This window comes from Orbicella faveolata, unplaced genomic scaffold (genome assembly GCF_042242905.1).
Source record: "Orbicella faveolata isolate gen_17 unplaced genomic scaffold, um_ofav_v1 contig_3, whole genome shotgun sequence".
Taxonomy (NCBI): domain Eukaryota; kingdom Metazoa; phylum Cnidaria; class Anthozoa; order Scleractinia; family Merulinidae; genus Orbicella; species Orbicella faveolata.
In genome coordinates this window covers 21483979-21507078 of record NW_028301558.1, presented here as the reverse complement: position 1 = coordinate 21507078, position 23100 = coordinate 21483979, and the positions used below count along the sequence as shown (strand labels likewise).

The window sequence follows — 23100 nt, the reverse complement described above, 5'->3', positions numbered from 1 at the left end:
CCCCCTCCTTTCAGTCATTTGTGAGCATAAGCAACATACACAGAAGCTGTACGGTGTTAATATTTTTGTTTGGTGAATGCCTCTACGAAAGGTGCAATTTAACAACACCTTAATTCGTCTGCGAATGTGGCTTTGATATGTGTCAGTGAAAATCAACTTATAAAGATAATCTTCTCATGTTTGCTTACTAAGCATCGTGTTCTCTTGACCGGGCTTTGTATCACCGGCGACAAGCCCGCGAAAGCTCTTTTATCTATTTCGTTCCCAAACTTTTTTTTCTCTTTTTGCCTGCGTTGAAACAATTTATTTAGTAATCAATATTGCTCTAAAAAAGGTGCTTGCAGAAAACAAAACAATACCGTAGATTTCTGAAAGTAACGGCCCCCGTTACTTTCGGATTTAGCGGGCAAAAGGAGGCGCTACTTTCGGGTAGCCGTTACTTACGGGTAGCCGTTACTTTCGAATGGTTAAAAAACGTTTGTACGCAGAGTAACAGTCGTTTCATACAAAGCGGACGCGTAACAAAAGAAATTAAACGTTCCCTTTATATATGTTTCCAACCACCCACTTAAACAAAGCAGCCGTATAAACAAAAAAAAAACGGGGGGGGGGGCTCTCAACCGGTTGGTACTGTTGGCGAATCGAAAGTATAATGGTCGCAACTGATTACCCTATGCCTTTAGTATATCATTTGACTCTACTGTTAGACAAATACAGTTTATAAATCATAGCTTCAAGAAAATTTCAGTCAAGTTCGAAATAAAATTACAGATAGCTCTTCAAGTCAATGTTCAGTCCTGCAGTCAGGCTGTTCCATCCGCATGGCCCTCGCTCGGCTTGAGAACAGAGACTTTCTCTTTCCGTGACTTCTTCAAAGGGCCGCTACTTTCGGATGGGCCGTTACTTTTGGGGGGACCGTTACTCAATTCGGGGTTCAGTAGGAAGGGAAAAAATTAACGTTACTTTCGGGGAGCCGTTATTTTCGGAGGGGCCGTTACTTTCGGAATTCTACGGCATATGATCAAATACACATGTACAATTGACTGAGTACGCGTTAGTGGCCATGAACGAAAGAAAGGCTACAGATTTGTATCGGTAATCAAATAGTGGCGAGTGAAATTTGGAAATATATATAATTGTAAGAATTTTGACAAAACGTATGCGAGATTATTTTTCTAATTTCACGAGTATACCATTTGATTACCTTTTAAAATCATGGGTGACAAATTACTCCTTAATTTTGGCGCCAAATTTGAACGTTAGTTTGTAATTTCACATGTGAAATTACAAAATTGCTATGTCAACGTTCGGCGCGAAATTTCTCTATAAAATAAACAAGTCAAAACCCCACGATTGCATGTTGGCCGAATTTATACCCCATAGCTTTGTCAAAATTCGAATAACTCCCTCGCCTAAAGGCTCAAGAAATGACAAGAATTTTGACAAAACGCGAGTGAAATTCTTTCCTAATTTCATTCGTCACCAGTTGATTTCCCACACTAATTTCGTCTTTATTTGGTGACATGAACGAGATCAGCATTTGCCTCGGCATCAAAGGGTCATGTGACATTGCTCGACAAATGTGTCTCATGACCATCATCATAACAAATATTAGCACAAAAATCAACACGATAGAACCCGTAAGTTCGTTTGTTTTCTTTCTGTGGAACGAGATCGTTGGCAGCATTCCTCTAAATAAATAAAAGGCCACGAAACAAAACGAATGGGCCGTCAACAATAATATAAAGGGTGTATGCTCGGCTACCGCTGTTTCTCTTTTTAAGTCTTTGAACATCAGGCACGTACTACTCCACGTGAGGTCCTCGCGCGCCGGTTGCGATAGTTTCAGATATCTTTGATCTTTGTTTGTTCGAAACAAACTGGTTTCCTAAAGAGGAATCGGTAATAATCAACTTCGCTCACATCGCCGAGAATGTCACATGTAGTGATCAAAATTAAAATTTCTTAACCACATGAGCTTTTGAATTAATCAACCTCTCCGGGTGGAATAATGGCTTCCGAGTTGTCTCGATTATCATGAAGGCTTAATGCTCAGATGTTCCAAATATATTGTAGACGGAACTGAACTTTCAGGATAATCACACATGTCAGTTACAAATGGTATTATCAATTATCAATTCTCTCTCTTTCTCTTTTCCACTAAAAAATAAAGAGAAAAGAAATAATAGCTATCGTCTGACGGAATACTTTGGAAATACAACGCGGGTAGATGGCGAGTTAGCTTATTTGCTTTTTATTTGGAAAAAAAAATCCGCTTTGGTACAAGCATGACGATTTTTGTGAAGAACTGCTCGGCTATGGCCATTTTATCCTGAGTGGCAAGCGTTCCCGGTCGCGCAACTTTAGGACGAAAGCAAAAACTCGACAGAGAGGAGGGCGGGGGCCTTCTGACAGGGATGACTGCTATGCAGGCTATGACAACTTTGTCCTAACCTTCTTGGTATGTCTTACGGTAGGGGTGGGGGAGATTGTTCGCAGGCTATTTTTGTCCTACAGTTTGAGCCAAGTCGAAACCCTTAATGTTTGTCACGAGACCTTTATTTTCGCGTGTATTTAATTAATGTTTCCAGCAATGAAGATGGCGCGAAGAGATTGCGCGCTCTTTGCATGAGGAGGAGGAGATACATTTTAGCAATTTGTTCTTCATTAGAATTCTTTAAAAATTTGGTCAGTAAAAGCACGTCTTTTGTCTGTTTATCTTTATTTCTATTTTTAGACGTTTGAACTTATACCATTTTCCCCTGAAGCAAGGTTATCATACTTCTGGCAGCGTTTCCCGCGTTAGTATTTTTCTATAAACGCCAGAAACGTCAATTTACAACTAATCTTATTATAGATAATGTTTTGTTGTTTACTTGTTGTTTTTGAATCCTCCGAATTAACGCCGCTGTAGTTCACAAGGATAAGGTCATAGGTCTTAAAGTGATCTAATTATCTAGAGACATACTTTATTTAATATACACGCAGCTTATCAAAGGCGGCGCGATTCTTTACCTCAGGTCTTAAACCAACATCACTCATCTCTTCTGACGGGTTTCCCAAATTAAGACTAAAATAACATTGCGTGCGACAGCGGGAAAAGGGTGTCAAAAATAAAACGATTATAGGGTTCATCTTTATGCATGTGACTGAATTTAAAATGGTGTCACGCAGTGAAACAAGGTTTGTCTTTCGCTTGTTATAGAACACCTTAGGTTAACAAAACGCAGTGAAATAATAGCGTTGTTAGTGAAAATCGATAAAACACAAAACACGTATCATAAACTCGCTCAAAAGAGGTAAACGGAGAAACAGGCCTGAAAATGTCAACTACATATTACTTTAACTTCGCCGCCAAGTTGTCTCGGCCATTCAATTACGGGAAGAGCAATACTCGTACGGTCTTTCATTCACTCGGCACGTATTCAATTAATCGAGCCTCCCGAATTTTGGTGCTTTCTGCTACGCAGCATGCAAGGACTTGATTCAACAAAGGCGTCGCTTTGAAATAATGCAAAAAAGTAAAAATAACTAGAAAAAGACTTATGCAAAACAGCAGCTTTAAAATTATTTCCAGTTCACCTGGCACTATTGGAACTCTGAGGGACATCCTTGTTTTGTAGTAAATTCCATGTTTTTATAAAAGACCGGCGCTATTTTTACTAAGAAGTAACTTGTCGAGCAGAGACTGATTTGGAAGGAAGAAAATGATTCATAAAAAAAAACCCGAGGAAAGTTGAAAATGACTTGAACCACAGGAGCGCAATATCATAAAATTGGTCCTCTTCTTTAATCACCGCGGGGTGTATCACGATTGAGTTCAACTTTTAAAGTTTCAAATTAATTCCACAATGCATGTTTAGTCAGAATTCAGCAAACTGAACGCAGACCATGCATCTGCAACTAGCATTCAAGCTTCCATTGAATCGAACGTGACAGAATTTTACTTGATTGACAACTAATCAAAGCTTTTGTAGAGATGTTGAGACATGTTCTGTCAATTCATTGCCTTTTGAGCGATTCTCTGTTATTGTTATTTACAAAGCATGCTCAAGGTGCCAGAAGCAACGCATTTTGCGATCGTTAACTCCAATAAATCGCCATTACACATTGTTTTGAGGTAATATTTAAGTCATTGTCCATGTATATTGTTCCTCTACCTCGATCGTTTATCTTTTCTTTTCAAAAACGAAAATTTCTTTTGTATTGACATTGTCCTTCGTTATTATTGTATTTATTATTTTTTTCTCCGCTTTGGTTTGGTTTGGTCAATAATAAACTTGTCACTGCTGCCATGCCCGTCAGTGACAGTCTTATTTAATGTGTTGCTTATCGCACCTTTTTAATGCGGTTCATTTGAATTCAAAATACCATTTTTTTTTACATTATTTTGCAAATTTTCTGTTATTATAAATTCTGAGGGACTCTCGTCCATGTTTCTAAGATTAGACGAACCAATTGAACGCGAGGTAATTGTTTCTGTGCATTAAACCGGATTTTCTGCTGAAGTAAGGATTTTCAAGCAAATTTCTTCTGTTGACATGCTTGTCATTTAAATGTTGACACCCGCCACTCCAGTATCACCCTGCCTATTTAATATTAATAGCACGTGAAATACTAGGCGATGTAAACAAGATTTCGCATTTTTGTTTTTTCAAGTGCTAAAGTCAGAAGGATTGTACAAACGTGACCCGTTCCGCAGGGCTGAACATTTTCGCAGGAATATTTTCAGAATTTTGCGGAGATGTTGTTTATAACGGACAAACCTGTGTCCATGAATGAATGGAAGGAAACGCAACGCGCTGAGGCGGAGAAAGTATACGCAAGGAAAAGCTCGAACGAAGATGTGGAAATTTTGAGCAAGAGTATGGAAGCAAGCCAAGCGAGTTTCGAGCCAGCGAAACAACAGACCGTTCCGCCGCAGGTAAAAGGCAGCAGGATTCGTCGCCATTCCTCATACGAGCCAGACCTGGACGATATTTTAGAAGAGGACGACGACGGTAACGGACGGGAACGCGTTCGAGACCTTGCTGAAATACATCGAGAGCGCGCACGTAACTCCGGAATCTTGAAAAGGGATCGTGAAGGGCGTACTTGGCGGAAAAGAAACTTTGGGAACAACAATTATTCAAGACCGAGGTCCTACACCGCTTAACTCTGGTTCATTGCCATTATTTTACTTCAAGGTGCGAAAGGAAGGCGCCGTGAAACATTTTAGTTAAGTCACGTGCTTCGCGAGCGCCATGTGCAAAAAAACAATGGCACAAAAACAACTCCATCAACAGCCAGACGTGTAATTTGAATCCCACGGGCATTTAAACCACATTCACCTCGACAAAATGCCATTGACGAGGGCTGGGAATCGTGGAAACTCTTTCTGGAGCTTTAGAAGAACTGAAAGCGGATCGAAACCCAATCATTGAGTTTGTAAACACTCATTGAAAATTCATGTTTTGAAATTTAAAGCGTTCCTTCAGGTCACGTCCCAAGCGATGCAGTTCGCGAGGGACACCCACAGATTGTCTGTTTTATGTATCAATGAGATATACAAACAGACTGAACTCTTGTCGCTCGATAGAAGCTACTCGACTGAATTTTGACCACATTTCCAGTTGTAAATGTCAGTTAGAAGATCTTCAAGGCGCGTGTACCTTTCAATTCCTTTTATTTTTTGTCACCAAGCCGTGACCCGTTCGCCAACCGCAACGCGCGTATCGCATACGATATACAAGGTTTTCTTTTACGATTAAAACGTAACACGACCTGATTCATTCGGTAAATGCAAACAAATTCTCTGTAAATAGCAATGTACATTTGTACAAAGCATTCAAGGTCTAGTTTCCTCGGTTTGTGAATGAGCACACAGTGTGTGCAAAGTTACTTTGACAAAATGATTTATTTGTAAATACTCCATAAGAGCAACAGCCTGTGTTAAACAGGAGAGAATCTCATTTCTCAAAGAAAAACGATCGAAAAGAAATGCGGCAATGGTTTTAATGTTGGTGTTATTTTGTCGTCTTTGTATTTCTATTGTAATTCAAATCAATCCGCGTTAACGGGAGAAAATTATGCATATCGTTTACATCGGGTCTGAAGCCGCTAATTTCATTACTCGCTTTGCTCACTCACAGGGAGAGAGAGACCTTTACATTAAACAGATAATCATGTAAAAGAAAAATAATAAACTATATAAATATATACTACGTTAAAAATTAGTCCGAAAACATACGTTTGTAATATGTAATATAACTGTACATTATACAGTAAAAACCCGACAGAAGATTATGGAGGATGTCAGTCTGCTTTCATGTTTTGTACTTCCTGCTTTCCTTTTCTTCTATTTTATTTTATTTCATTATTATTATTATTATTTTTTTTTTTTTCATCTCCTACTGTAAATATGTTAAATGTCGGTCTATTCTGTTGCAGAATGCACCAAAGGACTAACAACTCTTGTTCCGTTCTGTTTGTTTTTGCTTTTTTTTTTTTTGGCTAGTTCAAGTCAAGATCGACGAGGTTGCGTTAGAAAAGGCGGACAGCGAATTGCCAGCTGGTGTTAATCTACAGATTGCTTGGAATAATTCCTCGTCTATGTTTAAAACACTGTTACCTTTTGACGCGAATTTAGAATTGCGTAAAAAAAGCTCAAGTTATGTCAACTCTTAATTTCTGAAAAATCTAAATTGACCAGAAATTTCCATATCAAAATGTGCTTTTTTTTGTAGTTTTGTATTTCAGCGTTTTTTCAGAAACAAAAGCAACGAGGAAAATGAAAGAACTGGTTCGTACAATACCTGCGAGATTTGTTTAGCGATGCTGATTGACTGATGGAATAATAATAATATTGCAAACCTCAAATTTCACTTCTCAGTAAAAAACGCGCAAATGAAAAACAATGGAAGTGCCAAAAGCTATTTTCGAACTCGAAAATCGGAAAAAATGGGCAATTGATATAGTGCGGTGAGCGTGCTAGTTACGGGAATTTATTTTTATTTTTTACTTTTCCTTGGAGATGTTGTCGTCGATTTCGGCTTCAAGACGGTCTATTAATCATTGATCATTGTGGCTTGAGCGCAATAAAAAAAAACTAAGATTTGGTGCTTACAAAGATGGTCGGAATACTAATAGGCTGGTTTGATATCCAATTATTCTTGTGGCAAACTCTTGTCGCCAAAAAGCTGTAGATGTATCATGTCGGCACTTTGGAAACTTATCTCAAGTACAAGTGACAATTTCATCTATTTTTCAGACGGCGGTTGCACTGGCACAAAGACCAAACAGGTTGACGATCAGACTGGCAATCGTTTTTCCTTCTGTTGTTGGAAAATACTTAGTTTCCAGTATTGACTGCCTAAAATGCAGCTGCTCGATGATTATTCATTACATAAAAGAATCTGGTATTTGGCGGAGATGTTTCCACCTATTACGACAGTAACAACGGGGTATGCCAAAAGCATACAAAGTCATAAACTCTGGAAATAAATTGATACAATTAATTTTTAGTAATGGAAAGGTTTCTGTGGTAAGACAAACACACACAGCTCATATACTACACATACAACGGCTACAATGGCGGTTTCCTTGCACAGATAATGCAATCGTTGCATCAAAGACGAGCTCAAACGTCAGATCGATCAAACGTTAAACTACAATGGTCAAAAGAGCCATTAGTTAAAAACATCTGCCCGTTGGTGCTAAACACATTGGATAGGTCGATTCTGAGCACGCGTGCAGGTGATTAGCCATAACCACACCGTTTTCCTTAATGTTTTTCTCCTTGGTCTTATTGTCTTAATATAGTACACGCCCCCCTAGACAAGATAATTAGTTTGAGTAAATGATGATCAAAGGTAGTCAAGAAACGCCGCGGGGGAAAAAAAAAATTACATTACAATTCCAGATCAACGAGACCTGTGACGTTGACTAAGACACTTTACCAGCGAAAAAAATGCAAATCCTCATTCAAGTGAATTCTGAGAAGAAAACAGAAGGAAGGCGTTTAAAATCAGAGTTCAAATACCTCTGCGACGGCCGCCCGTTTTTAAAGACACAGAAAGGCATAGATATAGGTTTTTGGTGATTCCATAGCTGTTGTATATACCTACAATTTGGAATTAATAAGATTATATTATGGCGAAAAAAAAATAACCTCCATGTTCTTGAGACAAATCAGCTAAAAGTGCCTTTAAGTATCGTGGCATTCGATATTCGATCAATTGACTGACATATGGTAAGATAAAGCTATTTCGCTGGGACGATTTCGTCTGATTACCATTTAATATATAGGTTTTTTTTGTTGTTTGTTTTTTTTTTCTGGAGGGCTTCACGCAATCGATAACCAATCTGTTATTAAAGAGACAGACAAATGATAGGAGACTCCTGCACCTTATGCAATCTGTCGAACGAAGACAAGAATCTTTATTTACATACAAGTAGAGCAGTTTTGAGGAAAGAACAAAATATTGACTCAACTGCTCCCTTACGGTAAACATGAGAATTTCCTTCTATACTGTAGTAACAAAACTAGCCAAATTCGCCTTCAGAAACAAAAGATAATTGTGCTCGCTACAACCATACGCAACAGTCAACAAAACGATCAAGGACTAAGTCGATGCCTCCTTCCAGCATCTATTGCTTTCCATTGCTCTATTCCAAATTGAATTTCCAACTCTCGAATAATTAACGTCGGTTAGTTCGGCGCGAATGGATATCTGGGATCATCTGGATTGACGTCATGGTGGCTTCAATACAGGGCTGAGTTAAAACATTGAAGCCAGTCATTTGTTTTTCCAAAGATAATAAGGGCAGACAGAAATTGATCTTTAGTTTGCAATAATTATGAATTTCCCGGGCGTTTTTATCCGAAAGCGTGAATCTAAATTTCGGTGCAACATCTTCAATCTGGCCACCTGAAAGTTTCAACCAATCACAGCTCTGGTCTGTTGCTGGTGTCGAGATAACATCTACCACTGGGTTAAAAATTATTTCTAACGCTGACTTAAGAGTCGGGAAATCCACATTGTGTTCGCAATCACTGTGGTCGCTAGACTGGTTCACAATTCTGTTTCCTACACTTGGCCGAGCTGGCGGGTTGATTCAAAATTATGTTCTGGTCGACAGGTTTTGCGTCTGAGGGTCGAGTTTGTTTTGGTAACTTGATCAAAATTTTGAATCGTTTTGGGAATAATTTGTTTTAAATCATAGCATTATTGCTGGGAGTTGTTTTCTACGCGCTGGTATTAAATGAAATTTAATACTTTTGTCGCTCACTTGTCGCGCTGTTAAAGTCAAAGAAATTTGGACTTATTTAACAGCCGATAAAAATTATCTCTATTAATTGCTCACAATCGCACTGCTCGATTGGTGAGATCATCAACAAATTCAGAATCTTTCTTTTGAAATCGTGCTCTGATTGGCTAAACACTCTCAGGTAGCACTCAGTGCTTAAATTCGGTACACCGTAGAAATTCCGTCGACCACAGGAAAGCAACAAAACAAAAACGGAAGAAGTTAATTCTCAAACCCCGAATCAACATACGGTAAGGTACACAAAAAATAAACCAGTTAGTGTGACCCATTAACGGTGATTGAGCAAGGATCACTAAACAGTTCACACTGGCCATTTGCTGTGATAGCACGAACAGCAAAATGATACGAGGCTCCTTGGAGAAACTGAGTCATCGTACATGCCATAGGAAGAGCGAGAGCGTCCACGATACCCAAACTTTCCCAATTGGCCAAACGTCCCGCTTCGGTGGCAACGGACATCACATATAGTTCATACTTGACAACTTTTGATTCGTCTTCGCGGTTTTTTAAATCCCATGACAAAATAATTCCATTGTCACTTTGTTCTACACTAAGAACAGGTTTTATAGAGTCCAGATGGTTACTAACTTTGCCATCCTCGTGATCTTCTAGTCTACTCATGGCTCGGGCCTGTGAGTGTAGTCTATCTTCCGGTGTATAAACGTGAGTGGAATCATCTTGGTGTGGGATTGACAACGTTTGGTTGCAATGATTATCTTTCTCTGTACATATTGGTAAACGGACAGAGTTATTAGCATTGTGGGAGAGCGTGCTCTCTGCTGAGGGTTGAGAAGGGGACGACTGAAAATAACCACTGCCTCCCTGATAAATAGTTGAAACCAAGGAAGCATCTTCTTTAGGCGTGACTTTGCCACCGTTTTTCAAATTAGAATCTTGAACAGATCCCATTTGCGCACCCCTGACTGTTAGAGCAAGAGCGTAGTCATTCGTTTCGGATTGGCTAGCCGAAGAAGTTACGCACTGACTTTCTGGAAAACGGTCATCTGTTATTGTTTTAGATGAAGAAGGCGTGGTAGGATTTGACAGAGAAGCACTTCTTACAACTGGATGTCCATTCTCCCTACCAGACAAAGATGACAGCTTCCGCACTACGTTTGTAGAATTTGCTTGAGTACCATTTTGCGTCGATGGCATGGATGAAGTAGAAAACCTCATCAGACTCTGATTGGAAAATAAAAAACTGGCATTTGGGCTGTTTCGTAGAGGGACAGCTAACTGCGAGGACTGCAACCCATTTGGTGAGGCGTCTACCATTTGGTTATGGCGTAAGTGCTGCTGGCTAACTTGTCCTGAAGAGATGGGGACGTCTCTTTGATTTTGATAAGCCTGTGTTTGCATCTCCTGGTGATAATAGGTACCATCTCTCATACTTTGAGGAGGACACTCAAATGGTGTAGTGGGCTGTGTTTGACTAAGAGGAGCTTGTACAGAGTGGTAATTTTTGGCATTCGTCGTATTATTAAAACGGACAGATTGTCCAGGAACAAGCATCTCATTAGGATTCATATTTGGCACTGTAAATTGACGGTTATATTGCCAGAGTGGTTGTGTACTTAAATGTGATTTGGGGTATATCATGGTTTGTTGGAGCTGATTTGGTGCCGCTGGAGGCTGCAAGTAACCTGCTCTTTGCTGATACTGCGTTAACCAGGAAGGTTGCAGTTGCTGTTGGTATTGTTGGTAATGCTGTGGTTGTTGGTAGTGCTGTGATAGTTGGTATTGCTGTTGTCTTTGCTGTTGTGGTTGCGGTTGTTGTTGTTGTTGATGTGGTTGTTGTTGTAGTTGTTGTGGTGGTGGTGGTATTGGAAGTGGTAATTGTTGTGGCTGCTGAGGTAAAAGTTGCTGCAGTGGTTGAAGTTGTTGCTGTTGCTGTTGTCGTTGCTGATGCTGATGTTGGTGGTGTTGTTGTTGATGATGAATGTATCCCTGAATACCTACGGTACTATAGTCTTTTTTATGTGGAGCAATCTGCTCGTTTGGATTGTAATATATTTGAGTCTGGGGAGGATGACCACGTCGCTGATGATGAAAACCGGCTTGTGCCATTTGGTTAGGGAACCCTCTAGTTTCTTGCTGACGAAAAGAAACTGGTCGATCTAACGATTTTCTCACTGGGGCGGGACTGTTCTGTGCTCCCGTTTGTTGTGGCACTAACTGCGTGGGCTGTACAGGTCGCGGCACTTCAAACGATTGTTTGAGATATGCATTTTCAGGAGCTACTGGGTGTGTGTTTCCGGTTTGGAGTGATTGTTGGGCAGATGTTGGAAAGTTCAGTTGACCTTTGGAGAGATTCTGATGGTACTGATAATTTGAAGTCGTTGAAGCTGTTTGATTGGCAGATGCTGCAGTTGAAATAGAATGCTGAGAGTTAAGTGATGGTTGCGTGACTGGAAGACACTGTTGTTGTGAAAAAGCGGAGGATAAAGCTGACTGAGTTGCAACTCCCTGAGCATTAGCACGTGTTATATCAGCAGGCACCATCAATTGATCCTTGTCGTGTCCTAACTGACTATGACTTTGTTGCTGCCGACATACATGCGTTGGCGAAATGTTACCTTGCCTTTTCTCTGAATTTTGGCTTCCAGCTGTGTTTCTTTTGCTGGTATCTGGGGAACAACATGGACAACCCAGAGGGGGTCTTCGCCGTCTAGGTGCTGTAACTTCCTGGCTAGTGTGAAGCTCACTTGATTTCGAAGCAGTCTCACCTGTGGATTGCGAACGTTGTTTCCGTCCTAAAGCTGGGACTGAATCTGCCTTAGCTCTGCAGTTATGTTTCACGTTGGGGTACGAATCGGGTAGCATTTCGTGAAAACCTCGGATGCGATACTGGGAGGATGGACTGTTTGCAGGCGGTGTATTTTCTGGCTTGGGGTCGCCTTCTTTGGTCTGAGCCTGGTCTTCTTGGGTAATCTGTGCAACCGTCTCAGGACATTGGTCTCGAAACGCGACTAGCTGGTCGCTTCTAACGCCACTTTGCTTCGAAGTAGTGAGAGTATTTCCACTCTGACTGTGCATAAGTACCAGTCTTGCTGTTGGTGAGTCATTTTCGTTATTTTGTGGTGGAACGTGGCGAGATGCCTGATAAGTTGACTGAGTGTTCCGATCACCTGGTCTCGGATGATTTGAAGGCGCAGGCTGAACATGAGGAGGTTGTGGTACTTGAGTCGTTTGCTGGACAGCAGTTTGACTAACAGGAATAATCGAAGTGGAAGGAAGTACTTGCTGAGGTCGGACGGTGGCGATGCGATGTATCGGCCCGGTACTAGTTTTTTGTATGCACACAGGAACACTGCCTGAACAGGGTACTGCCACGCCCGACAGTTGGCCTTGCTTTCCTACATTGTTAGCAGCGGCACAATTCATTGCTATATTGCTTGTCACTGAGCTTTGTATGGGTATGGTTGTGGCTTGCAAAGACCCGGCTTTGTTTCCTTGAGAAATGGGCATTCCATTTGACCTGTGGCCAAGAAATCGATGCTCTGGAAGTATAAATGTCTCGCGACAGTGTACAGGTGGATGGTGATAAGGCGTTCTAGGTACTAAGCCATCTCCGGAAGTAACATACTGTATTTTGGGGAGTGAGGCGTTAGCTTGGCTCCTTTGTGAAGAAGGAAATGATGTCATTGGTTGCTGCCATGTATTGTGAAAAACTGCTGGCGGGTTTTGCGTAGGTTGAACGTTGGAAGATGCACCACAAACTTTTACTATGACTGGTCCGTCCTCAGAACCGCATGACGGTCTCCGTTCTTCTGAAGCAGTTGTCACAGGCTTCTCTGCGCCGTGACTAGCCGTCCAAGCCCGACTCAGAATCTAAACAAATAGCAAGAAGTGAGAAACAATAGTTACGATAGATCCAAAAAAGGTCAGGTGTTGCCATGTGTCGGGGATTTAAACTTGGCGCGTTCAGCATCTTTTTTTTTTTCCTTTGTTTCTTTTTTTTTTTTTTTTCATTGTTCTGTGTCGTTTTTGATTTGTTTATTTGCTTTTCTTTGCAGAAAAAAACGCCCCAAATGGGGTTGAACAAGAATAAGCAAAGGACTTCTTAAAATATCCACGGTATTATGTCGACATACTAAAGGACACACTTACCATTCCCATAGAGACTTGAGTGCCTCGTGATACAGTCGTAGCCGTCCTGTTCTCTCTCTAAAGACAAAATGCACGTCATACACTCTATATTCTTCCAGCAATCCCGTGAGTGCAACAGCTGAAAGCAAACGTACATCTCGCGCAAATCCTTAAGGACTTTTTCACGGTAGCCACGTATTTGTGTTTCCAAACAACGTCAAACAATAGGCCATTTAACGGCGTGAGAACAGAAATCATTTCCCGAGGGGACTAATTTAGTTTTCTTGTAATATCAACCAGATCGTCGTGGTACCAAGTTAAAAAAAAAACGCTCTATCTGTACTTACTTGATAATAATACGTATTGCGGGAAATATTGTTGCAAACCAGCGTGCAAACTGCAAAAGCGTTTGTGCTATATTAGCCTGTTCTTACTCCTTTAGCAAGATACATGATCGCCGTTGCAGTCAGCTGGTCGTCGGTAGTCGAAGCTATTTCTGAGCAATGAATGTAAGTCTCGTTACATTAACAATTACTTAAACATTAACCATGACATTTTATAATATCCCACCTCGCTGTAGAGATTCATAATGGATGTCTGAAGTCTATCAGCTTTATCCTCCAACTGCATGTTTCTTCGTTCAAGAATCGCCACTTTCCGCCTTAAAGCTGATACAGTTCCACTGTAAACTGCTGATTGCTGTAGTTTTAGCATGCGTTTTGCCACCAAGTCTTTCAACATCTGACGATTAATTGAAGTTGTCAGTAATACGTCTAGTAAATGCTTCTATTACTTTCCCACATTAATTACGACTACTTATTTAGTCTACCCTGACTTTTTTTACACCAAATTTCACAGGCAAACTGAAAATACGTTTTAGACTAATCATCGATCTTACCATGACTTCTAAAAAGTCACCATCAGCGACGGAAAACGTAATTTGGAAAGCAACATTTGGACTAAGGATGACGCAAAAGACCAACTTAGTTCGGTAAAAGCTGCTTCGGAAATTTACTGATAATGACTGCTCTAACTTTTATAGTCTTCCACCTTATCGGTAATTTTCACATGCACGGCCAACCAAAAATATTTCACCTTGTAGGGTGCATTCCTATGGGGCGATCTGGATCAGGATCAGTGATCCAAGAAAACTTGGACTATGGTACATCACAAAAGCCGATAAATCCGTGACCAGAGTGGATTCATCGGCTCCTTGGATGTACCGTGATCTTAGTGATCTTGGATCACTGATTCTAATCAAGATCACCTCTCAAGAACGCACCCGTAGGGTAGACCACGGGCTATCTATTAAACTTAAATCTCAAAAATAAATAAACAACTAAACAATAATAACAAGAAAAAGAAGACGAAGAAGAAGAAGAAGAAGAAGAAGAAGAAGATTAATATTGATCTGCGTTGTTACAACGAAACCCCGGGAGAGGGGCTTCATCTACCCCCTCCCCTTATACCATTGAGGGGGATGAGTTTGTGTGTACGTCTAAGGGTTGAAGGCCTTTTCGCGTCTTCCGTTAGAAGACTATCCTGATATCATACCTTGCGAAATCGTCGTTTGAAGAAATCACTTTCATCGCTTATTATATCATAAGTTTGTGTTGCGCCTAATCGTCCTTGATCAGACAACTCGTTTGGAAAGACACGTTGACTGGTACTGCTCGTATCTCGTCTGTGAACAGTCCTTAATAGGTTCTTCTGGTTGCTAACTGGTTGTGCTTCAGGGCTCTGTGTTTGAAAGTCGGTAGATGCCTTCCCTTTGTGTTGAGATGATAGTCGTTGTACTAAATGGCGCTGGCGCGAACTCCTACGAACTCCTGATGTGTCTGTGACGGAAGACGCAGATTTCAGAGATGCTGACACTTCAGTTAAATCACTTTGGTCTTCTCCCTCAGGTGATTCCTGATTCTCCCGTGGGACAGAACAAATCTCATCGCCTTGGTCACCGCTTGTTGTTTGTATTTGTAAATTACCTTCATCTGAGGTAGAATGTTTCGGCAACAGTTCCTCTAAGGAATTTTCACTGTCCTGTTGAAACGTGACGCAAGTATATTCTGGTGTTTCATTATAATCTACTGGCTCTTGCTTGATCCTGTGCAAAATGTTTGCATCCAAATGTACAACAGCATGCCCTTCAATTGTCTCTTCCGCACATTCTTCATCTGCAACAAGGAAGGGACCAGTGAAAGACACATATTTCAACTGTGGCTTAAACATGAAATTTATAAGTAAGGATCTTCCCTAATCTTCCCAGTGTGACCACCAAGGATGTGCTGCTTCACCAACATCCTCCCTCCTCCTCAGGCTGCAGTCAGTGTATCCAACTTCCAGCAGAACATAGTCCACAGTACCCCCGCCCCCTCAGAGTCCTTTGGCGATGTTATGGATGTTATAGGAAAAGAAGATACTCACCAGTCTCTCTTGGTGTCACAAATCTCCTGAAAAGTAAAGATAAAAAAGTAATGTGACTTTGCCATATAAAAAAATCCCTAGTCTCCTATGATTATTTCTAGAGTTAAAGTCTAATCCGAGGGAGAGTGGAACGGTTCACCCACGAGGGAATAGCTGAATAAATAAGATCACATGCTCTCACTGGGAACACCAAAGAGGTCAAAATAAACCATGAAAGAACAAGGATGGGTTTGATTGGCGAGGATTTAGAAGTTTTCACCAAACTTCCATATTTCAATGCAAAATTAAAGTATATCTAATTTCAAAACGTAACCCCCTCTTTACGCTCATACTCAAAACCCCTTTCCGACCCTAATAAATGTATTTAGGGTTTGATGAGCGTAACTACGTACCTTCTTTTAATGGGAATTTCCACAGATTCCATGTTGTGAGCCTATATTGCAGTGACGGATTCCTAAGACCAGATCACAAACATTACACTCGGTCTTGAAAATTTTCGCAGCGCCTAGATTGACCAGTCCCGAACATACTTTTATTAATTCAAGGGATGGCCTGTGTAGCAGCCGTTTCCTTTCCTTTTCAGGCGGAGGTATCGAACAAGCGAGCGAGCAAGCGGGCGAGCGAAGGAGCGCACCTGGGGTAAGAAAGAAATGGGGAGAAGTCGGAAGGGAGTGAACGAGAAGGGGGGAGGGGTGGGGAGAAAAGGAATCGCCTGCAGTCAATCCCGAACATTTTAGCGAAATCCGTTCGCCCACGAACGGGAAGCAATAGTGCAATCTGATTGGGTAGTAACCCGTCAATCAAAGACTGACATCAGTGACAAAATCAAAATACATATGGCCGAGTCCGAGGAAGCGTTGGAATTTCCTGTTTTGGAAAAGTTGAAAGATCTTTCGCAAAACGGCGAACACATCGATCTAAAACCGAAGCAAGAGGCTGCCATTAGAGTCCAGTCCGTGGACAGGATATCCTTGCAATCCAATCAAATATTCGTGGGAGTGAAGAAGAAAATTTCAAAAGCTTCGGCATGTATTCTCAACGTCTGTCCAGTGTAAAATGGGGTTGACGGGCCTACACGACTCCTACGGTTCGTGACATTTGTACATTTGCCGTTCTCTTTTCTGTCTCTCGACCTTTCTTTGCTTCACATTTGTTTATCTTGTGTTATTATGAGGAATTTTAGGAACTGTGGAGCCGTCAGACAGTGCTTTTGCAGTTTTTTTTGAGGTGATAGGTATACATGGCTACCGCCGTTATCTGCATGGCGCTTCACAGAGTTTGACATCTCTTTTTTAAAATTTGTCATGTGCTCACAGTTTCTATCGGTTGTTATCTATTGCACGGTAGGTTTTCTAAGTCTCTAAGTATTGGCTTTCGAGGGAAAAAGTTTAACATATTTCGTTATGCACATCTATTGTGCCGCCCGGCTGGTTGATTCAGTAGAACTGCCAAGTATAGTACATCGCTTGTTATCACGATATCACGGATATCATATCTTCGTCCTGCTTTCTTTCAGAGACTGCCATAGCATTACTTCGAGAAATCCATACATATGTACAGAGACGTTCCTATGTTTCTTGCACCAACTGATTTGATCGAGTGTATGTAGCTCCATTTTCCAAACAATGACAGTCGCGCCGGGGGGGGGGGCCACTGCCATATATGGGCTATATAGATATGTGCCGCTGTGAAGGGTTTACTCTAGGATAGGGTATATCAATCAGAGCGTTTGGGTCTAGAATAGGGTATCATTTTTTACAAAACTGACTGGCTGGTTGAAAATTTTATCTAGATTAAGGAAACCAGGAACTGCCACCCCAAAATATAAAAAAATCAAATCGACAAGTTTAAATTTACGCATATCAGCCTCAACAGTGTCGATAGATGGGAGGATTTGGGGAGTTTACTCTAGTATAGGTTAGCAAATTTTAGTTGAATTAGCTCTGGTATAGGCTAAAGATTCCAGGGTCCCAGCGGCATATCCCCACCCAGAAATTCCCAAAATACCACCCCCCCCCCCCCCCGGGCAGTCGCGGCAATAGGCCATTTCCGAGTTCCCTTTTGCTTCTGTGTCAAAACGAGTCTAAGTGCGAAACCATTCATATATGAAAATGAGTTCGCCCTACAGGTTCATTTTCATACAGATCAAAGTCATTTTCATGAAATGGTTTTGCACTTAAACTCGTACCTTAAACAGAGGCACAAGGGAACTCGGAAATGGCCCAATCCGAGGCCATATCATTATAAAAAGGAATCGTATTTACGCGCACCATTTGCTCTTAGCCTGCGAACAGGCTTCCGGCGAGTCCGCCCCGATCGTTTCGCTCTCCGAATTTTTCAGTTTCGCGCTCGTCCGCTCGCTTTCCTCGCCGGGAGCCTGCTTGCAGGCTATATTTGCTTTTAGCGGACTCTATCAAGCTCATGCTGGGCGCTTGTCAAAAATGATTTACCGGACGTTAATGATCATTGGTTCTCAAATGACTGTTGGCTCCCAAAGGGAGTGCGGCATGTCTGGGGGCGTTCGGTAAAACGTCTGGGATTGATAGACTGCAAAACAGTCGTTTTCGGAAGGTACGAAGCGCCGTAAGAGCAATCCTCGCGTGTGAAGCGCGCGAGCCTCACATGTCGTTTTTACACTCGCCCCAGACCTTTCGTATATTGACCGTCGCCCGCGTTCGCAAAAAATAGTACTGTTTTGCAGTCCAGGGATTGATTGCAGGCGTTTCCTTCCCTTGCCTCACCCCCTCCCCCTGCTCCTATTTTTCGCATTCGCTCGTAGTTTCGTTCCCTTCGCGTGGTTTCTTGGAAACGCCTGCTACGCAGGTATCGTTTCAAAATTACAAAAGGGTATACACGGGTTTTTCTGCCGCGTATACTTGTTTACATACGTTACGTATGGGCTTTGAGCCTATATATACGACCATTTAAATCGCGTATATACGCATTTTTAAAGGGTCACATATTTGCGTAGACTCAAGCGCGGGATATGCGAAATAAATGCCCAATTATACGCGTCCTAAAAAGACCCATATATACGCGTGCTAAAATGCGCGTATATGCGGGTCTCTCAAATTACGTTGTATATGCAGGCACGAAATGTGCCTTTTGACAGAACTGCTGTTCGTGCATGATAACAATGAAAATTACTTTAACTATAAATCGTCATTATGGTGGCAGTAGTAAAATGCCTTGTCTTGGTCTATCTGCTATTTAATGTTTGTTACTGCAGCTCTCCCCAGTGACTGAACTTCTAGAAACAGTTATGCGTCTTTTGAGTGACTGTTCAAGATTTTATCCTCACGCTGATCGTAATGTGATCGTTCTTCGTGAAGTTGCTGTGGATTCTGTTCACCGTTTAGTTGATTCATTGGACAGAGGTGCCCAAGCGAATGCTGATAGAATTCTGCCTCTTGAATCGCTGGTGAGACAAATTCAATACTTACTACATTGATGGAAAATGTTTGCAGTAAGAGCAGATTCATTCACCTCAGTACGCCCCATAAGGCTTTGTCACCTGGACTATCAGCTTCTAATGGAAGAGCGTGTCGTCCAGCCAATGAAATATCAATGCAAGGGGAGTTTTTAAGAAAAAAAAAAGAATAAGATTTACTTGGTCCCAGATATCAAAATTAGTTTCCAGAGCTACTCTATTCAGTCATTCTCCAGTCGATGTTATTATACAATTTAGACGAAATGATGATTCGAGAAATAAGAGTGGTATCAGTATCATGCTGGGTCATTTACGAAGTAGAAATATCTATGTTCAGCGTCAGCGTGTAAGGGAAAGTTTATTTCGACCTGACCCAGCGGGGTCTGCTATGAGGTGGCTCAATACCACCACAAGGCGTGTTTACAGCGTCAGGGGACCTAATTCTCTCTGGCACATTGATGGACTACACTGCCTTATCAGTTGGAGGTTTGTAATACATGGTGGCTTTGACAGGGTTTTTAGACTTTAAGTTGTACAACAAACAATTCTGCTGCGACTGGGCTCGCTCTGTTCTTAGCTGCTGTGCAAAGTTATGGATTGCCCTTTAGAGTGTGTTCAGACGAAGGGGATGAAAATTTAGAGCTAGAAAGAGCTATGCTATGGCACAAGGAATTTAATAAGGGAAGCAAAATTGCTGGGTTGTCTGTACTCAACCAGTGAATTGAGTGTCTCTGGAGAGAAGTCTTCATTGGAGTCAGTCAGTTCTACTAAACCCTGTTCTACCAGATGGAAGAAAATGGCATCCTGGAATCGACCAGCACGATCGATCCGTTCTGTTTGCATTACACATTTCTTTCCAGGATTAACAACCAGTTAAATCTCCTAGTTGAGGCATGGAATAATCACCCTGCAAGCACAGAGGGTCACTAGACTCCTCAACAAATGTGAGTGGATGCAGTGATTTCACAAGATATATGTAATACTGGAAATACCAGCTGTCAGGGACACATTTGATGATAACACCCAACCAGGTGAATTATCTGGTGAAGATCCAAAAGGACTTACACTGAAATCACATTCTGTTTCCTAAAACTCCCCTTGAGGTTTTAGAAAAAATCGACAATAACCACCCAGACTATTCAAAGATGTCTTTGTTATTGTGTAAAATACTGGAACAACGCGAGTTAGATTATATTTTCCTTTCGGCCTACTACCGAGACCTATTCTTACGTTTATATCCTAATACAAATAATTGAAATCACTAGAACACTGCCTAGCTCTGTTGTCTATTTTGCTTCATCATGAGGCCGACGGTACAATGAGACTGGAGCTCGAGGGTTTTACGCTGCTAATCTGGGATGAACTTCTTCCCGTGTAGTAAACTAGCATTGGACTGCGAGCAGTCTCTTTCTTTACCTTGCGTTTCCCCATTCTCTCTTCGCTTCTTTCCCTAATTTGCATAATATCAACTGAGTTCCGCGCGCGGAGGATTTTAGGAACAAAAACCGACTACTCGTAGTCTAAAACTAGCAAAGAAAGATGTAAAGTCCAGAATATTTCTGCCAGTTGTTTCCGTTCTTATTATTTTGTCAATAATTGCAAAAGATACGTAGGCTATGATAATTGACTCAATAAAACCATTATAGACAAATTTTGTCAAACATTTCATCAGTGTAACTTGTAAAGGGACAAAAATAATACCAAGCGATGAATCAATCGCTATCGATTACTATCGGCAATCGATAACAATCGACAACTCACCACTTTTTTTCTTTATCGATTTTTATCGATTGCTACCGGCAATCGATACCAATCTTCGATTGATATCGATTGTTGTCGATTAATATCGATCATCGGTTTATCGATTGACTACACCTGGTCCATTTTATCAGATTGACCAGTCTGACCAACGGCTGTGAAATGGAGCGACATTTTCCTCTCAAACCGAGAAAAATGGCTCTCATCATTTCCAGTTCCTTTCCCCAAATACCCCACATAATTGAAAATCTACAGGAGAGAAGTAGAGCAATTAACCGGTTTGTCACAATGGAACGGCCTCCTTCAAAGGCGCTCCTGTGTTTTTTCCAGAAATTTTCCAGTCATACCGAACCGTTCCATGTGATCTCCAATTCTGCAGTTTCTCTGCATGGGACCATATGAGGTGATAGTGTCCGCATTGTGGATAGGTTCGACTGTATAACTTTAATAGTAGGTCAATTAACAAACAGTAACATTTTGATAGATTCAACTAATTGCACTAAAACGGGGACATGAAAGTAATTACAGCGGAAAAAACCAACTGCAATTTTCATCGCCGGATTGCACGATAATTTATACAACAAAATACTTGACGCAAATGACCTTTCGACCGAGCTTAACATAAGCAGAATTCTTCCATAAACAACACGTAAACAGCACTTCTGTAATCTGTTCTGAGTTTGTCAATTATTTCATATTACAGTAACAAATCTAGCAATTACCATCTACAGAAACAAATCTTGCAATTACCATCTAATAAGACGATTTTTGAATATAATATAATCGGCAGAACGGCGAGACTACGGAATTTGAAACCACTTTTCAAAAAGGCGCTATTTCCTGATGATTAGATAGTCAACAAAATATGATACCCCGAAATATAAAGACTTGGTTGGATTTCCTGTCTTCCACCGATATAATATGTGATTTGTTGGTGTCATATGACCCTACACACGCTACCATTACTTAATTCACATAAATCTTTTCTTCTGCGCCACAAAGTAAATGGAATACAAAGGAAGTGGAAAGGATGGTTCACGAGCTCGCGTTTTCGAAAAGCTAATTTTTGTTTTGACAACAACGAAATTTCATTGTTTTTTCCGGTCTCATCTTTCATTCTTCGCCTCTGTTTGCGCTTGTGGTCCTACAACTAACCTAACTTAACTAACGTCTACTAACTGCCAAGCCCCAGTTGTATTTATTTTATGGTGGCATGATGTTGGGCACAAAATTAAAGACCGAAAATAATTTACAAGCCAAACCTTTTAGCTCGAACTCGATCAAGTACTTCAACAGCTTATCATATCTCTGTTCTCATGACTCATTTAATTTATTTGAAGGGACTATTTACAAACTTACCCAGTCAACTGGTATTTCTCGCATTGCCTTCTAACAATCTGTGTTGTCTTGTGAGCGTCGTCGAATGAACCTTCATACAAAGCGAACGACATATACAAGCGACATTTGTCGTTACCGCAGTAGGTTTTAACGTCCAACGTGGCGTTTGTACGGTAATTCGAACCCGTGCAACTCACGATTTTCTTATGAATTTCATCATGTCATATTATCTTTTGGTCACCAAAATAAGACATGTGTCTGTCATTGCCCAAACATGTTTGGTGTACGATTACAAGTCAAAGCGACAAGTCTCATCTGCTGGGTTGACAGACTACTCACGACGAGTAACAAATCTGCCCAATTCAAACAAAACCAAACCAAATGTATTGCTCTTCGAGAGATATCACCTTTCATTTTTGCAAATAGTCTTTCCGCCCCCTGAAGAGTAACACTGGATTTCGAAGAGATCGCATTACCGATTGGAAGAGTAGCCTTTGTTTTAAGTGTCATCAAATTATCAACTCGAATTATATTTGTTAATTTCAGCCCTGACAACACTGTGCAGTTACTGTATCGGGTCACGCGCTACATCAATATTATTCTCTCAGATCAATAACGCGTTCACTTCCCTGACTTTATCTTGTGACATTGTTCACAGACTTCTGAATAGTAAATAAACTTTCTTGACTGAATATGACAGACAAAGATGTTCGAAAATAACTTTGTCTAGTCGTATTATTTTAGAAACTTTT

General features: G+C 41.0%; 1 protein-coding gene and 1 pseudogene across 1 annotated transcript; one reads left to right on the top strand and one right to left on the bottom strand.

Annotated features, from left to right (window-relative positions):
• Positions 1-8386: 8386 nt before the first annotated feature.
• LOC110054851 (uncharacterized) lies at positions 8387-22848 on the bottom strand. Its single transcript, XM_020761211.2, has 7 exons — positions 22370-22848; positions 16215-16276; positions 15823-15848; positions 14953-15572; positions 13969-14139; positions 13420-13476; positions 8387-13140 (listed from the first exon to the last, which is right to left on the bottom strand). Exons 2-7 carry the CDS (start codon positions 16244-16246, stop codon positions 9565-9567), a joined length of 4482 nt encoding a protein of 1493 aa, XP_020616870.2. The 5' UTR covers positions 16247-16276; positions 22370-22848; the 3' UTR covers positions 8387-9564.
• On the top strand, positions 18990-20182 carry LOC149106853 (uncharacterized; annotated as a pseudogene).
• Positions 22849-23100: the final 252 nt, after the last annotated feature.

Excerpts from the sequence above, each read along its gene's own strand:
- LOC110054851 (XM_020761211.2), bottom strand. The coding sequence starts at position 16,246 with ATGGAATCTGTGGAAATTCCCATTAAAAGAAG. Across the intron at positions 15,573-15,822 it reads TGTGACACCAAGAGAGACTG|ATGAAGAATGTGCGGAAGAG; the intron begins GTGAGTATCTTC and ends TCCTTGTTGCAG. Across the intron at positions 13,477-13,968 it reads TTATGAATCTCTACAGCGAG|AGAGAGAACAGGACGGCTAC; the intron begins GTGGGATATTAT and ends TTTTGTCTTTAG.